This window comes from Zonotrichia leucophrys, chromosome 2, assembly GCF_028769735.1.
Source record: "Zonotrichia leucophrys gambelii isolate GWCS_2022_RI chromosome 2, RI_Zleu_2.0, whole genome shotgun sequence".
Lineage (NCBI taxonomy): Eukaryota > Metazoa > Chordata > Aves > Passeriformes > Passerellidae > Zonotrichia > Zonotrichia leucophrys.
The window spans coordinates 93,306,990-93,329,278 of NC_088171.1; the positions used below are offsets into that span (position 1 = coordinate 93,306,990).

Here is a 22,289-nt window from a genome sequence, read left to right on the forward strand (position 1 = left end):
AATAATGCTGAAAACCAGGAAATTAAGAGAATACAGTAGAGCTGCATGACTTGGTAGAGCATGATGAAAATGAGGCAATGACTGAGAACAAGGAAAATAAAATGAAGAAAAACTACTTAGAATTGCTGCAAGATGATAGAATGCAGAGACACAGGTATGAGAGAAAACCAAAGGCACAAGTAAGGCAATGAAAAGAAAAGCCAGAGAAGGAGACAAATAATTCAGTTAAACCATAGGAAGTATAAGACAAGACTGCCAAGGGCTTAGTTTTGAAGAAAAGAACAAGGCTCACAATCATGTGCATTGTTTCACAAACACTGAAAGTAAATGGAACTTCTCCCTCCTCTCCCAACTCAGATTTTACTTCTGGTGGGGGAAAAAATAGAACATGGAGCCAGTTACAACAAAAAAGATAGAACCTAAGCTGTACCTGAGGCTGGAGAGGCAAGAGGGTAAAATAAAAACTTAAGACCTCAAATAACTGCACCCCCCATTCAACCCAAAAGCTCTTATGACCCTACAGGATGACAAACAGTCTACCAATGCTCTACACCATGTCCTGGCTCTGCCATACACCTGGACAGAAGTTTAGTGCTTATGGATATGATTCTTATATCCTCAGTGTATTTCTGAGATCAGGGTGGGGAGACCAGCAGGCAAAAAGGGGTGGTTTGTCACTGCTTCCATGCAATCTGTTCCCATTAGAGGTGCCCTAAAGGATACTTACACTGGTGAGAGTCCAGGGAATATCTTCCTGAGGCAGGTCCCGATGTGTGCCAGCACCTCGTTCACATCCTCTGAGGATGCCATCTTCATGGAGATGCTGCATTTCTCCGTTTCCATAATCAACTATAAGCAAAAGTGCAAGAGGTTGAGAAGAGTATCATATAATTCATGTTGATGAATTAAACAGGAAAACACTTTAAATGCCAGTTGAATGCTCATAGGAATTTGTTATTCTTTAAGACATGACACAGCAATACACCAGGTAAAGTTTCTGAAAGTTGTTCTTGAATGTACAAAGACCCCCGTATTCAAACTTTGCTTTTTCTAACAGTGCTCTGCTTCCCACGGGAACACAATTTTCAAAGGATCCTGACCTCAGCTGACACTTTGAAAACCAAGAACTTTTCACAGCATTGTACTCTTTTGAAACATGTTCCAGAACACCAGGAGAAGCAAGCACAGCCTGGCAGGAAACTATTGAATGAGCAGGGTGCCTATTTCCTCTGGCAAAAAGTAAAAGTCTTCAGTGGCTGTGATCCTCTGGAAAAGCTCTAATGCTTTGTTCTGTGCTGCTTAAGAAAATGCTGTGGTGCTGTGCTGTCTGTCTGTGCAGATGAAGCAGTAACTCAGCCAGCATGATTGTCCCGCTGTCCGGGGGATGTGTGCTTCAGAGAGGGAGACAAACAAAGCCTTTTGCAACGTGCCTCTCTTAGATATTGTGTGTTCAGAACCAAATCAGATTAGGGTATGAGTGACACATCAGCTCTGCTGCTGCTTTTGGCTGCATCACAGGAAGCAATGTAATGTTTCTGCTGACTCCAGTGTGAATAGTTAGCACAGCCCAAGCCATCACCTTTTAGACAGGAAGCTGTACATGCACAGTGAGAAGGTAGCGTGAGGAATAAATAAGGGAAGACAGATAGGAGGAGAGGGGACACTATGCAGTATGATACAGGGGATTGCTTCTTATTGAAGCTGGCTCACAGAGCTCTCCTGGTTCCCAATCCATGCCTAGGGTCACCACCATGATAATCCTAGAAGAGGCTGTATTACCCCTAAAGCACACTGAGACTATTCACACTTTTTACCAACAATTCAACTCCCTTCTGAGCCTGTTGCCACCACTCCCTGATGATGAATGAGTGGGCTACTTACCACAGTTTTCATCATCACCCATATTAGCACAACATTTCCTTATATTCCTCTGTCTGTTTGCTCACTTATCTTACAGTAGAAAGCTCTTCATGGCTTTCTGCAAGATGGCCAGCACAAAATTATACCCTTCTGATATCACAGCTATCATATGCTGTTTGCAGGAAAACTGCAACAAAACCATTTGCTCCACAAGAAATAATCTGGGATTCTCTCTGCCTTCAGTTAGAAGTCCCACACAATTCAAACACAAATGAATGTAAAAGTGAAAAACCTTAAGAAATATTTTAGGAACAGTGTATGCTCATTGAGGCTGCTGAAAATCTCTTGTAAATACTGCTACAACAGTGATTGTCTATGCCTCCAGGAATAATTAGCAATAGTTACCTGGCATTTTAGTACCTTAATTTTAAAAAAAGCCACAAAAACTTAGAATTTAGTAAATGTCTCCCCATTAAAATACTTGGACCTTTTATTTTCCCTCCTTTAAGGAAAGCTTCAAAAGACAAGTTAAAAAGACAAGATGTTAATACAATGAGAGCTTTTCAGAGTTCAAAGTAGCTCAGGCACTCCTATTCCTTAAAAGCTCTTTAAAAGCCAAACACACATGAAACACATGAAGGCTTTGATACAACTGTCAAATCTTGTCAACATGCTCAGATTATGAATTAAAAACGCTCTAAAGGCATTCTTCTTTTCAGCACCTTCCCTTTGACATTACTTTTTTTGGGCACGTAACTTGCTGTCAAATATATTTTGTGTTGTACACAGTAAAGGCACAAAGAACAGTTGAAAGCAAAGCATTCCTGCCTGCAATGTAAGCAGCAGCTTTCGGCTGCCCCATAAAGGTTTTCACCACAGAAGCCACTGCAGCTTGTGTGGTGCTGACTGCATACCAGCCACCACTGCTTTACCAGCTCTGAGGAAAAGATCCACTTATGATACAAATGGAAACTTGCACCATACTGAACTAGAGAAAACCCCTATCTATTTCTTACCATTATTCCAAGCGCAAAACATTCCTAAAAATGACTCTTGAAATTCTTATTGTTATTTTTAAGACTTTAGACCAGCAAGAATGCAAGAAGACAAATGCACAGTGTGCTCAGTGGAAGGAGACACCTGCACAGCAGAGCATTACTTCCTTGACTGGCACAGATTTAGCAATGAGTAAACAAGTATCTTTTATCTAGAATGCACTCACCTGGCCTGGCTTACTGGAAGTTACTCCTTGGATTTCCAAGTAGCTGAAAGTTAGTTCTAACTATAGTTAGAAAAGAAAACACCACATTAGTGCAAACATCATCTTATTTTAAAGAGCCCTTAAACTTCTCAATGAGGTTAATAAAACCTTGAGCAGGCTACTCATATTTAATATCAGTTTCTGTAATTTACACTAAGTATTTTTTAATACCTGGACCCATTTTTCATTTAACAAATACTTAAATTTGTTTGTTACAGGTTTAAATGGTTATTAGAGGTTATAGGAATACCATACTGGACATTTTACTGCAAGCAATAAGCACATAAAGCTTACCTTTCAATTTTATGAAAAAAATTTCCTATAAAAAGCATCATTAATACAATACACTACTGATGCGTATTCTTGTGTCTGATTAATCATTTATTACAATCTTTACAGCTTCAGAATTATTCATTAGTTACACTGATCACAGATGTGAAAAACTTTACTGCCCAGAACTGAAGGGACATGTATATACACTCTACATATATATGAATAAAAATAACATCTATAAATAAGTAAATAAAGATATGAACATACAAGTCCAAGAACTACTTTAGCTTATCTAAAAGTATTAGAGGAAGTGATACATAAACTTTGAGTGGTTTATTTGGATGACAGTGAGACTAGGCAGGGAAGAACATACTGACTCCAAATGGAAGCTTAGAAGGTGGCAGCGAATAGTTCTCCAAGGACAAATCTAGGGCTACAGGGAGTGTAGCTAAGACCTGAATTCACAATTATGTCGACAACCATCTTAACAACTGAGATATACAGAAAGAAACAAACCTCTTGGACTGAATCCTGATGACAGGGCAAGACATTAGCTCATTTCCTTTTAGTTATCACTAAAACCAGTGCAACTGAGCAGTCCGTCTGAATTGCACAAAGTTTCCTGTACTTTATCTTATCCTAGGTTCACAGTCAGGGTGCTCCCAGGCTAACTGGCAAGCACCATATCATTCTATTCTTGTATTTTTGAAAAAGTCAACCCTGAATGACTACTGGGGTGCCCAGAACCCAGACACAGCTAACAAGGCTCCCTCCCTGTAAAGGCTGGAACAGCGCATTAGAAAGCCAGGAACAGAGGAACCAGCTTCCAACCATCAAAAATCTTTCCAGAAAACCTTTGTTATTACTGTCTCTTTGTTGTCTATTTTCTGAATCCTTATCCCTTCAGTCGCCCTCATGATTTGGCAGCATCAGAAGATACAAACACCCCTCTCATTTCTTTGCAAAGTTCACTTTCTGCCGAAGGCCTTTCTTGGCGAACTAACTTTACTCTGAAGTTTTGGGGACTTGATGTGCTTCATCTCACACATTCTGCTGCAGGGGCAGCACCCACAGCAAACAGGCACTTTCAGGGGTGCCATCACATCTGGTTATGAAGCAAGTGCGGGGAACTGAGGCAGAACCAGCACAAGCCTCTTCTCAGGGCTCACACCTGCATTTCCCCAAGTGCAAGGCATTCATTTCTCTTCAGTGCTTTATTTCTAAGCTAGGCCTGGCAATCTTTTGTGATGACACAGCCCTGTGCAGTTGACTCAGGGCAGAACGAAGAAAAAAGGAAAAAACCACCAAAAAAGTCTATAGCAGCTGTTGTTGGCTACTGAATTAAGCAGGACTACACACACAGAAGGGGAAAAGTTCTTTTTTTCCAGTACTAATTACATATTTTTTTGCCTAAATCACAATGAAATTTTAGGGGGGAAGTTTCTGTAATTGAAATCCTTCATATTTTGGAAATTATTTACCTATCAACTTGAGGGTTCTTTTTTTTGCTAAAGTATGTATGTCCAAACATATATATAAAAAGTGTCATTACATGCATACACAATCAAAAATATTTGAAAAGTTCACACAGATCCAGTCTCAGGAATTTAGTCTGCAAATCCTCTTGCCTATAATTAACAAATATCAGGAAACATGGAACTATATCTACAGCTCAACTTTGGTTCAGTTTTTCTAGTTAAAAATATGAATTTATAGTCCTTGCTTTGCAGCAAAAACGTAAAGCATGTTCTAAACGTCATCTACTTCAAACTAAGAAATAATTTTTACAAGGTTTTAAAAGGCATAACCTCATTTATTACCCAAAATCATATGTTTTTAAAATCCTCTTAAAAAGTTATCTGTGCCTCTCATTTAGGAACCTTTCACTTAACCAGACAGCTAATTTCACTGTTTTCAATTTTTTCAATCAAAACTTAATGAAATTTGCAGTAGAAATGCATCCACAGATCTGAATTACATTCCTACAACTATTTTATATGGTTATTTGTGGGCTTGATGACACATCCAACATTACTAATGTTGCCATTACTTTTTATATAGACTGTAGCAAGAATTAGCAAGCTTTAAGCACTGTCCTTCCTTCCCAATCAGTCCTTGTTGATTAGTGGGCATGAACTGATTGGACCAGAGTGTGAAGTTTAGAGGTGGCCATTGTAATATCTTCGATCTAAGGATAATAGTGAGGGTTGGTGTTGGAGTTAAACAACATTAATTCTTTCTAACTTTGATCCTTGTTTAGTGGATACATCTCAACAGCATTGTTCAAGCTAAAGTAAAGCTTGGAATCAAATGCAGCAGTAACAGTTACTCAGAACTGGCCATCTCTAGGCATACTCCATTTTGTTAGAGGTGCCCAGAGAAATAATGCATCTTTGCTGAATGTTGTCAGCTGTCTTTCGAGGAGTTAGTGCCTGACAGGTATGTGGAAATACTTGGGCTCAGAAAGCTTCTCAGCAGCTATTGAAAATACTACAGACATTAGAAAATTTACTAAGTTTGACTAACCCTGCTAGAAATGCATTTTCAACCATCCTAATAATTGTTCAGACCTAAAAAGTTTAATTTTTACATAAATCCTAAGCACAGCTTATCATCTTCCTTCCATTTGTTATCACAAAAATTACATTTCTACTTACAGAATACATATTTTAGATTTTAATGAAAACAAAACCAAGTTTTTCAACTGTGCAAATCTATTTAATGAGTTCTGAGAATTGTCTGAAGCACTCAACTAAACAGAGTTATCACTTAGTACTCCAAGCCTCAGCCTTCAAGAGCTTTTTGATAACTTATAATGGTTTGCTATTGTTTTACAAAATCATGATTACCACCTGTCTGTCACAGTGCCGTTGCACTGATGCCTGAGCTGTTCATCAACTGGATCTATCTTTCCAAGCAAGCAAAGGCCCTGGCTGAAAGCTGCAGTGATTCAAACACCAACAGACAACCAGCTGGAGACATCTGTGCTGCAGGGACAGGGTGATCGACTGAGGAAAATGAGTATCAGCAGAAATTCAAGCTGCAGTTCATCCTACCTGCCAGTCAGCATCTTCAAATTATTGCTATGGATGGTCACATTTACCAGTGACCATAACTAAAAATTTGGCATCAATAGGTCCATTTATGGATTCTGGTATTTCTATAAAGTGTGTGTATATACATGTGTGTGTATAAATATCTACATACACACTTAGACACACACATGTCAAATACAAAAAAAATAGGATATGTGCCAATTTCCCATTCACTGATTCCAAGCTGGACAAGAGATATTCTTTCACATCAGTCATTTTCTTATTCATGTGGAAATCATATTTCTCTTCTATAACAATCATTATGAATTGTCACAGGCACAGAAAAAATAATTCAGCAGCATTGGCGAGGCAAGTTGCCAAACTGCTTTTCAAAATGAACAGCAAAAATCATTAGAAAACAGCAGAATTTAATAAAACGCAGAGTTTCTGCCTCCAAATCAAATGCAATCCTTTTTGACACTACAAACACTAGAGGGAATAACACCATCAGCTTGTTTGCACATAAACTGTCCTTCTATAAAATTCATCAGGCTCCTCTCACAGTTCTTCAGGTTGGAGTTTACAACACAACTCTTCAGCCATCTGCATTTCTAGAAATTAAAATTCCTCTGGAAAAGGAGTGTGTGGATATATATATTTTTTTATATATTTAAAAAAATTCATTTAAGGCATATACTAATAGAAGCACCATTCTAACTCAAAACCATGCAACATACCATTCCTCAGTTTTGTGGTTTTTTTAACAGATGTACATAACTAAAATATGCTAATTTTTGACTACTTAATTTATGTAACTTTCATTTGTTGCCCCAGAGTATTTATAGGAATACAGTGATTTTACCTTGGTGGGAATCCGAGACGTTAAAAGAAACGCCCGACATGATGCCAGCACCTATTGAAAAAATAAAAAAGAACATAATCCGTAAGAAACATTTAGTATTATAAATGATTCTTTTCCAGGAAAATCCTGAAAGCAGAGGGAAAAAGCCTCTAGCAGTGTGAGTGTAGATTCCCTTTGCTGTCATACACCAAAGGAAGCAAAACTGGGATCAGATCCAGTAGAACACACTGAAGAGACTGCTGCAATCTGATCAGCTATAAGCCAGTTAGCACAGCAGTGAACTGAAGAAATCTATTCAACCAATCTCTCAAGATCATATAACAGAAATCTTAGTGACATTTAAAAACAACCAAGGATGAGAAGTCCAGGAACAAAGGATGTATTTAAATATTAAAAAAAAAAAAAAAAAACAAACAGAAGATCATCATGATGTTATTAGCAATATAAGAGACTGTAAACAAACAGGGGAGTTTTGGACACATTTGGGGCATTTCTTGAGCAAGAACACAAAGATTTCTCATTCATAGCATCTGAATTTCTTCTCCAGTAAAGGCAATGGAAAAATGCAGTTAGACTAGTGTGACCAGTCACTCTGGGGAGAAAACAAATATTTTCAAGATACTGCCAATCAAAATATAATGATTCTATATTGTATCACTCCAATCTCCAGTAGCACATCCCACTCACAGAACTTACTCTTTGCAAAAGGAATTACTCATCTTGCAAAACTACAGTGCTGTTTGTTGATTTACCCACAGAAATATCTGCTGTTTGCTACACCTTTTCCCAGACTGAAAAAAAAAAAAAAGAGAAGCAAATTCTACTCAAACACCTGCACCAAAATCCCACAGCACATGCAGAGCTTCTCCCACAGCTAGGACCTCCTGAACTCAGCCCTTCCCTGCGTCCATGATCAAGTTGACACAAAACATGTTCTTCACTTGGAGAGGAAGAAGCAGGCTGAGAATGCACCCAGCATCCAAGTTTGAACACTTCAAGGATTGGATTTCAGCTTCAGTTCCTCAGCTGAATAACATCTTGCTAAGTCCTAGGAGCACCAGTATTGAGTATTGGTAGATTGTTTCGGGGCTGACATGATTAGAGCCAGTGCTCTGGTTACCACTGGCATAGAGCCAAACTGCTGCAGAACACCCATGCCTCCTGCAAGGCTCAACCCTTCCCTGAAGCCCCCTTATGACAGCCTGGCCCTGTCAGAGAAAGCTGCTTCACTTCCTTGTTCATGCATAGAGGACAGACAGCCTCTCGTGCTCCCCTCCCAGCTACGCCTATCCCAAGTATCTCTTCCCCAGTTCAGCACCAAGGGAAAGGGGAAGGGCCTACCCAAGGGGTTTTTCCATTGCTCAGCCACAGTTTCCCCAACAGCTTTCTCTAACAGTAATAAAACCTTGATCCTTTCCCTGCCTCACCCATCTCCTCAGGGCAGCCCCACACAGCAGGTGCACACCACTCTCCTGGGAGCCTCTGGCTAAGATCACACCCCATGCTCACAAAATAAGCTCACTATCAGCAGAAGTGCCACTCTTACTCATGAAGCCATCCACAAGCTGCCCATGTGTGAAGAGAGGTGATCAGGCATCCTCCCTTTGTGGGCACCACCAAAAAATCCTCTCTAGTGTCACAGGCAGAGCAGCTTCTGGTCACTACACCTGAGATGCCCAAGTGAGACAGGAGAAAGGAATCTTTTTGAAGAACTGCTTTCCATATTTACCTTCTAGGTAGTGGCCAACAGCATTAGAGACGTGAGTGCTCTGTGTATGTCACCACAGTGGGACAGCTCATTACAGCAGAATCACGTCACAGTCTTGCTTGAAAATATTTGCTTGCATATAAGGGTTCAAGCTATTTTATGAGCCTAGAAAGGGTCAATTTAACATGACTACTGTACACATGAGCAGTCCAAACAACAAAGTTAAATGTAAACCAGGCAAGCAGAAGGCCCTAACAAAATTAGATTAGAAAATAATGTTCCAATAGAGCACATGGCAGTGTATATTTTTGTGGCAGTCATACCAATGATCCCAAAGTGATCTTTCTAAAACCAACAGAGCTGAAAAACCCACTGACCTTAAGATGCATTTATATACAAAGAGGCTCGCTGTAAGATGATACTCCCCACTCAGCAGCTACATGGCTACTCTTGAGCAATAAGATGGTACAAAAAGAAAAAAAAGCTTGAGGTTTCAAATCCAGTAACACAAATTTCTATAGTTTTCACAGTTAAGACTCTAACAAATAAGAGTTTGATTCTTCTGTAAAATCATTTGAAGAGAAGGCCAATTATTACTGCAAAATTAATGGCCCATCTTGACAACAGCAGGACAAGATTTATTACTTTTTTAACAACTTTTTTTACAATGGCAGAATTGGCTGAGGCTTTCCATTTATCACAATTTTAGCTGTTAGAATCTGCAAGTATAGCTTTGAAAGGATCCACCTTAGTTTACTGCTTTCTGATTGGTTTTTTCCTAATATTTTCCAAATTTTACTGTGACATCTCCATTATAATGTCACTGTTTTTGCTCACGTTTAGCAACAGGGTAGCCTGTACCCCAGTTCAACCCAAGACTTGCTGGATGAGCTGTGAAACATGAATGGTTTGTTTTCAATGACCTCCTTCTCCTCGATAAGGCTGCAGCAGATAAACAAATAATGGCTCTTAGGATGTGGCTCACCCAAGTCTCAGACAATAGGATTCTGCATGGTTATTTAGGACTTGTAAGGGCAGCAGAACATGTATTGCAGGCTTCTCAAAAACACACACCACTCTAGTCCTTCCCTTGAGAAATGTGACGCTGGCGCCAAAGGCAGAGGCACTGGAGGTGTTTTCACACGACAGTTCAAGGCCCCTCTTGAGAAACAAGCTATTTTTGTGCAGGAAAACCCAGGTCTGTGCATTCCTCTGACAAGAATGAGTACGTGTCTGATTGCACAATTGTCTAGGGCTTTCAGAAACATCCAAGAGTGCTGTTTTTCATGAACAGGCAGATTCTAGATTTCCTGGGGTTTTTGATTTCTTCATACAAAGAAACTAAAAAGCAGAAGCAGCCACCCTTACTCTCAAGCAATCCTCAGGCATCTTACCAAGAAGGTTCTGTCACTGCGACACTCATTTTGCGCCCAGGGAACCTTGAGCACAGTAGTGTCACGGTCAAAGTCACGTGGAAGTCCAGAGGCTCAGAGCAGCAGGCACCATAACTCCAGTGATAACCCGGAATAAAGAGGTCCCTGGCTCACAACCCATCAGGAGTGTCAGTTGGGCAGGGTGTATAAGCCACCTTTTCATCTGATAACAAAATGATCTCACTTGTTCAGCTTAATGCGTCACAACCCCGCTCCTCCATAACCTTTTTGTTGGGGCACCAGTAGTACTCAATCATCAATAAAGTTAAAAGATCCCACCAAAATGTAAATACACACAGGGTGAAGAAAGAGGCTCAGGAGTTAATTCATGCTTTAACACGCCTGTAACTCGCAAAAGGTTTGCGAGTGACTGATGTAAAGGCAGCAAGTACATCCAGACAAATTTTATACAGGACACACAACCTGGCTGTTGCTCCATGGAAAGGACAACAAAAGAGAATTATATTTAGTTAACAGCAGCTTTGGTCTATCTTCCTACTCTGCCTTTTTTAAAGCATAAAAAAGGATTATTATTTGAATTTTAAATTACTCCTACTCACACACACATACCCAAGTTGATGATTTCTTAATGTTTTTATCATTCCAAATTCTGTAACGCTCCCTACACTGCTCAGAATGTACATGAAACAAAATTGGGAAGCATTCACCAAAAACATATCCTGCAAATTACTGTCTCCAGAGATTCATGGCCTATAAGGTCATCTTCTATTTACCAGAAACATAATGTATTTCAGTAAATAACACAGATCCTCTGTGAGCATATCAATATAATATACAGATGCATTTTGTCATTTATTGTCAAATCCTAGCCGGATTACCCATTCTAAGTTAAATTAACAGGGCTGCACTGGGTTAACCCAGCCACCCTACCTGGCAGTCACTCTTGGGAAGATCACTAGAGAAACACAGCTCTGTGCTAATTGCATCTATTTTGCCAGACAAACCACAGCAACTAAAACTACGTCATCTATATTTAAAGCCATTTCAAATCCATAAGGAAATGCAAATCATCTGAAAAACACCATTACCCTTTTTAAAATGCTCAGGAATGAAGAGTTCTGGAAAACACAGTGAGCATACTTGGGCTTCGTGACTAGACATGAAACGAAATCAAACCTCCTCAACACTTCATGGGCCTGGGAAGTTGCATGATGCTCCCACCACTCACCACCACAGATGTTTTGAAACTTCCTTCTGCTGAAATCTCAAAATAAAGATGATTAACCAAATATTTTTCCCTTGCTGGGAACTGATGAACAGATACTTTAAAAAATCCAAAATCAAAAACAAAAACTAACTTTGTACTTTTTTTTGATCAACTGCTGCAATTTTACACCTTAAAATGTACTCCCCGTACCTTTCCTTCCACTGTCCCCTGGTATCTGCCATTTTGTCAGCCTCAAAATTGATTCAGTCTCTTCCATTATAATGTACTCGTGGAACGAAGCATTTGTAACAGGTTTCCTTATTTCTTATCACATTCTTATGATAGCCATCATCTTGTGAATGCCTTGAATCCAGAAGACAGTCACTTTTCTGTATATATCTTAGTTATACCTTCCCCATTTTTCTCATTAATCATTACCATTATTATCCAAAACATCACCATTTTTAAGTTTCCACCTCTATTAGCTCCTTTATGATTCCTCTCATAAGCTTTCCACTGCTACTGCTGACTCAGTATCTAATGTGCACACAATAATGTGGGGTAAAGCAGCAGCACTAATACAGTTTTTGCTTGGTTAAAACACGGATGAATCAATACATGTTAGAGCATCCAGCCTCCCTCAGTCCCTACAGGATCGACCGTTCCCTTCCCGAGTTGCATGCCTGATGTTGTAAATGCTTCATCCTGAAGCAACTGGAGTTCGATTAGATAAAAGGCCCCTTTCAGCACCATGGTAGAGATATTAGAGCTGGGTTTGAGAGAGGCACTTCCTGCTAAAAGCACTGAGCCTTGCTACACAAAGAGGCTAGCTGACATCCTGGAGGGCTTTTTGGAGGGCTGATCAGCACAGGCACAACAGGAACTCGTATGCAGCAGCATCTGAAATGGTGGCATTGCTTGGCATATGGTGGGTTTGTCTGCAGAGAGCTGACACCAGTGAAAAATGCCCAATCTGAGGGCTTGCAGCACCACCACCTTCACCCACACAGCCCTCACCATTGAGTTTGACTCTGATCGTTTGGTCTCGACTACTTTTGAAGCACCATCTGTGATAAAACCACTGACGGACCTTATTCACTCCTACTCCAAATGTCCCCTTATTTATACACCAATACTAAAGCAGTCTTTTGCTGCTGTTAGGGAAGGCTTAGTGCATTTCAGTTCACACACAAAAACAGAGTTTCTCCCTCACTGAGACGACCCTAGCCAAGTTGAACACATTCCCAGGCTCGCCTAAGTCGCTGGTGCCTGTGTGGCCAGCCAAAGACCAAAACATAGTACGGGGAGCTGCTACTTGCATCAGTGCAATTCTCTGCTGCCCAAGACAGGAGCAAGCTCTGCAGCACATATAACCACCTCAGCCATCCCCATGAAGGGGCTGCTCTGCTGCTTATTTCCCTATTATCATTCCTCAAGTCAACCACTGCTTCCTCAAAAAGGCTCCCTGACTGGAGCCGTGGACAGAGCATGAGCCTGCCTGCAATGGGAATGCTGTGCAGATCACAGCTTTCACTGGTCCTTATTGCCACCACACTACTTTAAAAATTCAAACCTGCTCTGTTACGGGTCACCAATTTCTGTATTTTCTGGATGGCATGGGAAACAGTTTTTAGTGGGTCTTTTTTTGTTGTTGTTTTGCTTTGGGGGGGGGGGGGGTTTGAGTTTTTTTTTAATGTGTGCTCAAATATCAGAAGAAATGCCAATAAATCTGCTGTGTTTAGAGAAAAGAAGCACCTTTCACAATACTGCAGGGAACAAGACAGGGGACACCACAAGATGGCACAACGGAGTGCTTCACACACGTTTCCCTTTCAGTCCAAGTCAGAGGACCCATTAACAGAAACGCTTATTTAGCTCCTGAAAAGATGTTCAAATCTGCAGAGCAATTTCTACTTCAGAGGCAGAAATGAACAAATCTTGCCTAGAAGACAGGTAAGAAAAAACATTCTTGTTTTAGAATTAATAACAACTAAGGCACAGACACTGAAAGATTTGCCTAAAACAAAAAGGCAAGATGAAGTGGTAAAGCTTGAAAGAGAAGCTTGGAGTAAAAAGGGTCCTAATTCTGATGTTTGGGAAGAAACAAAGTAGCTTGGAGGTTCATCAGCAAATTAAGACAAAATTTCCAGACATAACTAAATTTGTTCCAACACCTCTACCAACACTAGCACAACACTGTCCTAGGCCTGTGAACTGTTTCTAAAAAACACATGAATCAAATTGTGCTTCTTTAACACCTGTGAAGCACAAAGAAACATGAACACTTGTACAACCCTGTCTGCAACAAGTAAACTATCCGGCTGTTTTAGCAAAGGTGGGATTTCAGAACAAACTGAGATGTGCTCACCTTTGGCCAGACATCACCTATGGCAGCAACAGGACCCATGGATACTCCAACTGCCCAGCCCTCTCACTGAAGTGTTTTGGGATGTGTCACCAGTGGTGCAGACTGGGACTGTCCCCATTTACAGATTTTACATTCAAAAGTTTTGTATCTTAGGCTATTAACCACGAGCTGCTTGAGGAGGGGCAGCCACCTACTGCCTGTGTGCACAGGGCCCCCTTGTTCTAGCAAACAATCAGTCAGAGAACAGTTTCATGGCATTGTGAGAGATGTCCAACACAGAGCACTAAACACAATCCCCTGCAGGCTGCAAAGCTTCCTTGTCATCCTGCTCACCACCACATAATTCCCAACAACAACAAACCATAATGCTGTAAAACACTAAATACCAGAAGACCCACCTAGAGTGTTATTTAAGCTTGCTCTGAGCCGTAAAAATGGGAATCAGCAGCTGCATTTCACCAATTCAAAGTCTTCTCCATGGCACTGGACACAGCCAGGGCTGATCCCAGCCAAGGCAGAGGAGGGGAGCAGGTTCAACCACATACCCTCACATGTCAGCTCATCAATGAGGGGTAACACCCCAAAGGGGGGATTTCTTTCTCTGTACCTACATTATACAAAACCAGGTCACTAGCACATTAGTGTTAATATACCTTTATTTCACTTTTTTCCTACTTTTGCTCTTATCTGTATACAGCCATTACACAGATTCAGTACTGAAATGCAGGTTACAATGTGCTTCAACAGGATTCTCACATACTCGCCTTTTACAATGTTTTACACCCCCAACACCTGGTTGAAAACATTTTGTTGACTATTAATTCAAAACAGCCTGGGCTCCAGCATTTTCTGTGCAACAGTTTTTTATGCTTTTCTCTCCATCACAAAAACATGGTACAGGCACCCTTTAGAAAAAACCCTCCCATTACCTGTCCATGGTATCAATAATAAGAAATGTCCATACCCCTTCCCCCTTCCTGCACAGCTTCCCTCTGTGTTTACACACAGCAGTTAAAATGGAAGCGTTTTGGTGTGCTGCAAATGACGCTGTTTCCATGCAGAAGTAGCTGGAAATAGATTTTGCTATTACAGTGCTTTTATTCTTATCTTCTTTAATTTCATCACTTAGAAATGCCAGATTAAACATTTTACAGTGATCCTTGGTGAGGGGATTGCTCTCTTTCTAAGTGTGTCACAGCAACCATAACAAAGAACTTTAAAGACCAGGAAACAAAACAAAAACTTCAGGTTCAGAGGAAATGCAATTTGATCCACAGCGCAAGCATTTTATAAGAAACTCTTCTACAGACATTCCTATTTGCTTTTAGCTACCAACATTTAAATAAAGATTTAATTATTGAAGTGCAATGTGCTTAGCTACAATGGATATTGAAATAAATAAAATAAGCACAGTAGAACAGTTTTCCTCAATAGACACTGCTATAAACCACAGTTTCAAAAAAATTGATCTTGGATAGCCCCAAGAGCTAAGGGCCAGAGAAAGATATCAGCTTAATAAATCTGTATAATTAAGTCTTTTGTGTACTCTCCACGGCATACACAAATTGAAACACAAACCAATGGGCAGAGAATCATAAAACCCCCAAGCCAAAGTAGTTCTTTCCCAATGAAGCCATTGCTGTGGGTGCAAGACAAAACCCTCTTCATGACTAGGTCAGAGGGGATGCAAGGTCCTCTCCTCTACACTGCTATAGGAGCCTCACTGCTGTCCTCAGGTGCCCTCTTGATTTCCTTTTATTCCTCTTGCTTCCCCACAGTACCCCTTTTCCATCCCTATCATCTGTAAAATACGATGTACCCACTGGAACTAACACGACTGTGACAGCCACTTCATCCCTAATCACCTGAGCTACACTGCAAGACTTCACCTTTATATATTTTGATATCTTATGACCATCAATCTTTCAAGAGAGGGAGGATGCTTGAGTGCTGAAACCAGCTACTTGGCCATTTAAAATCCTTAAAAGCCACCACTATATGCAGGACACTCAAATTCAGATATTTTGTTATACTGGTTAATTTTATTTTTTTTATCCCTTTTACAGCTATTTTATTTCTTACGTATCACAATTCACCTCTGCTAAAGAAATGTTTTCTTTCAGAGTCTAAAATAACCTTCCAGAAATGGCAAAAAGGGAGCAAACGACTCCCCTGTCCCTGCTCAAGAAAGGAAGGCCCAAAGGGACTTCCCCCCTTGCCCACTGCTATCCCAGCATGAAAAGGGCAGTGAAAGGGAGGCCCCTTCCAATACTGAGCTTTCCTCCACCTCTCAGCCTTCATTATTCAAGTGGTGGAAGTTGAAGATGGCTGGGGCATCCCCTGATGGCTTACCCAGGGACACCCACCCACTCACCCCCTCAGCTGATGAGCAGCTACCATCTCCTGGAGAAAACTCACAACAGGCTCCCTGCCATGCATTTAACTCTTACAGCCAGGGCAGCTAAATAATGAGGTGTGAAGAGTGTTTCCACTTCTTTGTCATGCAGGTGCATGGTGCTGGATGCATTTCTTTCCTAGGAAATTCTGCACCAAAGTCCCCTCCCTGCTCCCACTCTGTGTCTAACAGGCAGGAAACCCAGCAACCAGGCCAGCTTCAGGGAGTGACACAGCTGATTGCATCTGGCTTCCCCTTAAACAGAAATTCAGGAATTGCCACATTCCAGAGAAGCAATTTTGCCTCCAACGTGCTGCAAAAAAATACCGGGCAGTCTCCCCCACTCTCCAAATAAACACTATCTTGTCTACCTAAGAAGTACAGGCTGCATGAGCTGGGCAAAAACCACTAAGCAACCATTGATGGAGGGGAATTTTTCTTTCTGCTGATTTTTAAAAGTCTTATGATGACAATTATCTAATGTTGTTAATTATTAAAAATTAATATGCTCCTATTCAATAAAAAGCCATTTTCAGAATTTCTGCTTTTGCAAAGATTCTTGAGTGTATCACGCTATTGCTGACTATGTGTTACTTATGCAGCTTCTTATACAATATATAAACCTGGAAAAATGCATGCAATAACAAAACATCCCCATTTATCTGAGAACAGCTTCAATTTCTAAGAGCCAAATGGATAAACAAACAAAAAAAAAAGTCAGAAACTATGCTCAAAAAGAAGGGAATAACAATTCACTGACTGCAAAAACACCAAATGATTCTGCTCTTCAAACTTAGGAGTATAACAATTGCTGCAACTTGGTTATCAACACTCAAAAGATTTCAGTAGTTTTCAAACTACCTTGCCTCTGAAAATTTGGAAAAAAATTCAGCTTGCTTCCCCAGAGAGCCTTCCCAAGGTTCTCCACATGATGCAAAAGTCTTCTAAATCAAACTCTTTTTCAGAACAGTTTTGTGTGTGAATTTTGCTTTTAGAAGCACTGATCCATGTGCTGGATGCTAGTTAACTATTGCTTATTTCAGAACACAAGAGTCTTAGGGAAAGGAAGAGAGCTTTTAAAAGGTTACTTCACTACTTTACTACTTCTAAGTTGTGAACTCACAACTCACTCTGCTTGTCAGAGCAAGCTACACAATTGTAGAGTAAACTAGATCCTCCTGGGCTTTATCATTTTATCTAGAGTAATCATTTACAAGCTCTTCAATTTGTGGGCTATCTTACTTTTTTCTATGGAGGTATAGCACAGCCTGCCAAAAACGAAAGTAAACCTGAGAATGATGGCCTTTGCTCTTTTTAGATGGTAGATTTTAAACCACCACAGTCCATCTTATTTTGTAAGACCCAAGGCTTGCAAGTGCATTTTTAAGTTTATGCCAGTTATAAAGTATGGCATTCATATATACACACCAGTTTAGCTAAATTTGCTTCTAATGTGACTATCATCCGTAGCCTAAATTCACAGTAACACTGATCAAGTATCACTGGAGTTACACATCAACCATCAACCACTTCAATAAACTCACCTATATTCAGTCAATTTGCTGGTATTCTCACAGACATCAGAAAGAAAAATGTCATTCAGTTGTGCTGCCTAAATAGCTGATTAATGTGTGTCATCACCATTTTTTACCCACTTCTTGTTTATCATCTCTTCTCAACATCTTTCATTGCTTGAAGTTCTAAATGTTTTCTTTTTCTTTTGTTGAGCTTTGATGCTTAATATCAACAGAGGAGTTTTGTACAACTAAAATTAGAAGTTTTAAAGAAATCACTGTAAAGATTTTGAATTACACAGCTAAGTTCCCAAACACACCATAAATAAATGATCGGTGTCTTGGTAGCAGGTTTTCACAGAGTTTTACTCAACAGACTATCAGATATATGGAAGATTTGAACCCTTCCCACACACAAACACCTGTATTACTGAATAATTAACTTAATTATTCAGATGAGAAATTATTGATGTCAGTAAAGCACAGACATGAAAACTCAAAACCTCCCACCTACAACTGCAACAGAAAAAAGCCCCCAGCTTTATCTTCCATGTCTTTTGTGTCAGGGTCCTGTAATCACTCAATTTGTCTACATTATCTCTTTTTTTTTTTTTTTTTTTGCAGGCTAGATACAGATATCTTCTTTTTCCCTTCTTTAAATCCTAGCATGTTTCACACAAGTGCACCAAGAAATGAAGATAAGGAGCAAGAAGCATCCATGTCAACATGTCTGTGATGGAATGACTTTTCAAATTCAGTTGCATGACAGAGGTCACAACAGTTCTGAAAAGGCCACTACCTCCCCCTTGCTCATAAATTAGATAGGAACTTAAGAGAGCTTCTGTCTTCAAGTATAAATATCTCCTAAAGTAGAGGTGAAGGCAGGTGGAAATAATGGGACACTCTATTGACATCTACTCCAGGCTGTGTAAAGAAGCTCCAGGAGACAGTGCCTTGCTCAAGCTAAATTAGCAAGAGTGCTCACTTGTTTAACAGAAAAAACAACATGTTTAACAGAAAAAAAAAAAATCTGACTATTTGCCTCAAACAATCACATCATCATGATCATGAAGTACATTTTTAATGAGGCCACTCCTACCCTCGAAGCTGTTAATGTACACAGACACGTAGTTAAGGCTCTAATCTAAAAATGCAGGTGACAGAAGCAAGTAGATATAACCCTTTCAAGAAGAGATGCCAAATACCAGTGTTTTAAAATAATATATCTATGCCCACTCTTTGCATGATAAAGACCACAGTATTTCATCCAATAATGTCAGAATCAAGCCTGTAACCTCAGCTCCTCTCAATCTGATGGCTCAGAGCAGTTTCAGAAGCGAAGCATCTGTTGTGGTTGCTAATAAAAAGTCTGAAGAATTCTGCTTTCAAATATGCAAAAGTGGGTGGGGGAGAGGGGGCAGTTTCACTTTCCTGCAGCCACATGAAGATACATAACAGCTTTCAAAGTACATCATTGACTCACTCATGGTAAAAATCAATCAATTCTATGAAGTTTATGGAGCCTGGTAAATTAGCTAGAAAAAACACAAGCTTCTCTGGCTCCTCAGGGTTCACAATATGCGATCTGACCCTGGCTGTAACAATCATGTCATTCTAAACAAATGATGAAGGAACCACAGCTGTCTGGAAACCCTGGTACTCAATAATGTTCCTTCCAAGGGGGCCAAAGCCTATAGAGCACAGGCTTCAAAGAGCCCTGCACTGAGCCAGTGCAGCAACACAGAAAAAAAGTGAGGTCACCAAATGCAGATGTGAGGTGAGACACAACCACACAGGGAGAAGCATCAGCTCTCATAATAGGGAATCATTTCTGGGGACGGGCACATGATACTTCCCTGCAATCAAAGCAGAAAGAGGATTTAATACAAAGGAAAAACACTATAGAAGTGACAAATGGCAAGGTAATTCCATTTAAGCACTAACATAATAATTTTTCCTCTTCACCCAATTTCTAGTCTTTGCCACATCTCTGCTTCCAGCAGGCTGCGTAATCCATCTAAAGACTCCAATATCACACAAAAACCTTTATTACTAAGGACAGTCTGAAGTGGCTACTTGCCAGCAACATGCCAGCATTCTGAGGAAGAACTGGTAAGAAGAAAAAACTAGGCTGAGGCTGAGCAACCTCTTCAGCTGTGATTCTGTAAGATTTATTCTAGGCAGAAACAAAGAGATTGCACTTACACACAGCAAGCTGAAAGCAAGCCCAGGAAAGCCTGGGCTGCTCTGCTGATAGCAGCTCTGCTCATGCTCAGTCAATGTGCTTGAGACAGACTACACTTCCTGACATGCAGCCCGTGCAGGACACGCTGGATTTTGGCTGTTGAGTTCAGGTAAACTTGAAAGAGTGGCTGTGATCTCAAGATAGCCAGCATGCATGGTTTCTCCTGGATCGCCAAAGATTTGGAAATCCAGGAGAAACGCACCATACCTACCTTCAATATTCTACCAAGTTCTGGTTTCCCCCTACCCCAAGTGCAATCAGAAAACATGACCAGAGAAACTCAAATGCATGGGGGTTGCCAAGATCAAGGATAGAGGCTCACAGAAGGGTTAATCTGTGCCAAGACAAGCAGTCTTGATTTAAAAGCTCTGATCACCTGACAGTAACACTGAGTTCGCTCCCAAAGGCAAGTTTACCCTGGGCTAAATTTGTCACCTTTCATATGCCTATGTTGTAATTCTAGCGCACTGGATTTTTGCTTATCAAATGCACAGCCTGCCCTTTTGTCTGCAGCTGCTTCAGTGCTATTTGCACCATGTTTCTGCCTGGAGGTTTGTCCCTCGGCTCCTGGGCCCATAGCTTGAGAAGCTCATAATTGGCAGATCTGGGACACTAAATAATTCTTAGTGAAAGCCAGGAAGCTTCTGAAACCAACAAACAAGACCAAAAAACATCTCAGTCGGGGATGCGTGTATGTGTAATGAATGAAAAACAGTGGTAACAGAACTGTGTGAAAATATTCTTTCTTTCCAGGTCACTTTTACCATGGAACATGTTTTGATTCTCTACATTCACTCTGTTGATGTTATAAACCCACCCCTTTTCATTAGTAAATGCATAGACAGCAGCAGAATCACACTTTAAATGCAGCAGTGCTGTGTTCTATTCCAGATTATTAGTCTGAAATAGCACCACTTGCAGTGCATTTACTCCTGTGTACTACAGCTAGTACTGCTTTTATAATGGAGCAGTGATTCAAGTATTTTCTGGCTCATTCTAACAAACTGCCAAAGAGAGACTACAAATACAAGGTAACCAACAGTTTTAAAGAAGGAAAAAGACCGTACTGATTAGTGTTTAATTTGCTGATTCCTAGAGAAAAGAGAAACCTTTTGAACCTACAAACAAATGAGGCCATCTGAAAAGTATGAAGGAAAGGGCAAGACTTAAAAGCTGATGTATTTAAACAAACTAACTAACTAAAAATTATAATCAGTGCTATCTCCACAACCCATAAAACCGGTACCTTTCTGGTACAGCTCCATAAATCAATTTTGTTATCAAAATACAGTCAGCAAATCTATAAAACACACACACACAAAAGGAAGTCTAGAGTTCAACAATCATCTCTGTCTTACCCTTGTTATTAATTGAAACAGATGGCAGTGGGGGTGGTAATAGCTACACACAATTCGGGACACTACAGAGGAAGCTTTATAACAGTCACACAAATACATGGTGCCTTTTATTCTAACCATATTCACACAGAAATATTTGAGGATGAACCAGCATTAGAAACAGAATCTACCTTCTCTTTTACGCATACAAACTGCTCTCTTCCAAGACCCAACTACATCCACTAGATCATTGGTAAGCAGCAGGAAATTTAAATCATTCAATCCAAGATGGAAAACCTCCTAATTTTTTTTAAAAGGGAACTAAATTTATACCCTGGAATAATATATGAAATTGCTTGCAAAGCAAGGAGGACTGCATCAGACTTGGCACTTCACATTCTACGTCACACTTGCACGAAGCAGGCAAGAAAGTGAAGGAAATCAATTAGAAGTGAAAAGCCGCCGTGCACGTGCCAAAACGCAGTCTTAGGATGCAGCTGTGTAACCCATGAAATCCAGCCTAACACAGCTAACCCAGAGAGGCTGAGCCCACTCCCCCCCAGTTCCAGCACGCTGCAGGGCACTTCCAAAGCCACCCAGCCTCTCCGGTGGCTCAGCCAGGCTGAGGGCTCCCACCACTGCACACACACCAGATCGGTTCTCCGTAGGTGTCTCTTGCCATGTCTGTGCCACCAACCCCGACAGGGGAGCTGTGGCCTCTGCCAGAGGGGCAGGTGGCAAACAGAAATGGAAACTTCCTAGAATGGGCACAGCTGGCTCAGCCACAGCTTGCTAGCCATCTTGTACTGGAAGGAGGGCCTTCCCTGAGA

General features: G+C 40.5%; 1 protein-coding gene across 4 annotated transcripts in view; it reads right to left on the minus strand.

Annotated features, from left to right (window-relative positions):
- The window catches only part of CARMIL1 (capping protein regulator and myosin 1 linker 1), a 190,616-nt gene that overhangs the window by 104,063 nt on the left and 64,264 nt on the right, over positions 1–22,289 (minus strand). For all 4 annotated transcript variants that reach the window (XM_064705708.1, XM_064705711.1, XM_064705709.1 and 1 more), the window contains exons 3-5: positions 7,292–7,342; positions 3,083–3,142; positions 728–849 (exon numbers count right to left, since the gene is read on the minus strand). In XM_064705708.1, coding sequence (XP_064561778.1) covers positions 728–849; positions 3,083–3,142; positions 7,292–7,342 — 233 coding nt within the window. The remainder of the gene's footprint in view (positions 1–727; positions 850–3,082; positions 3,143–7,291; positions 7,343–22,289) is intronic.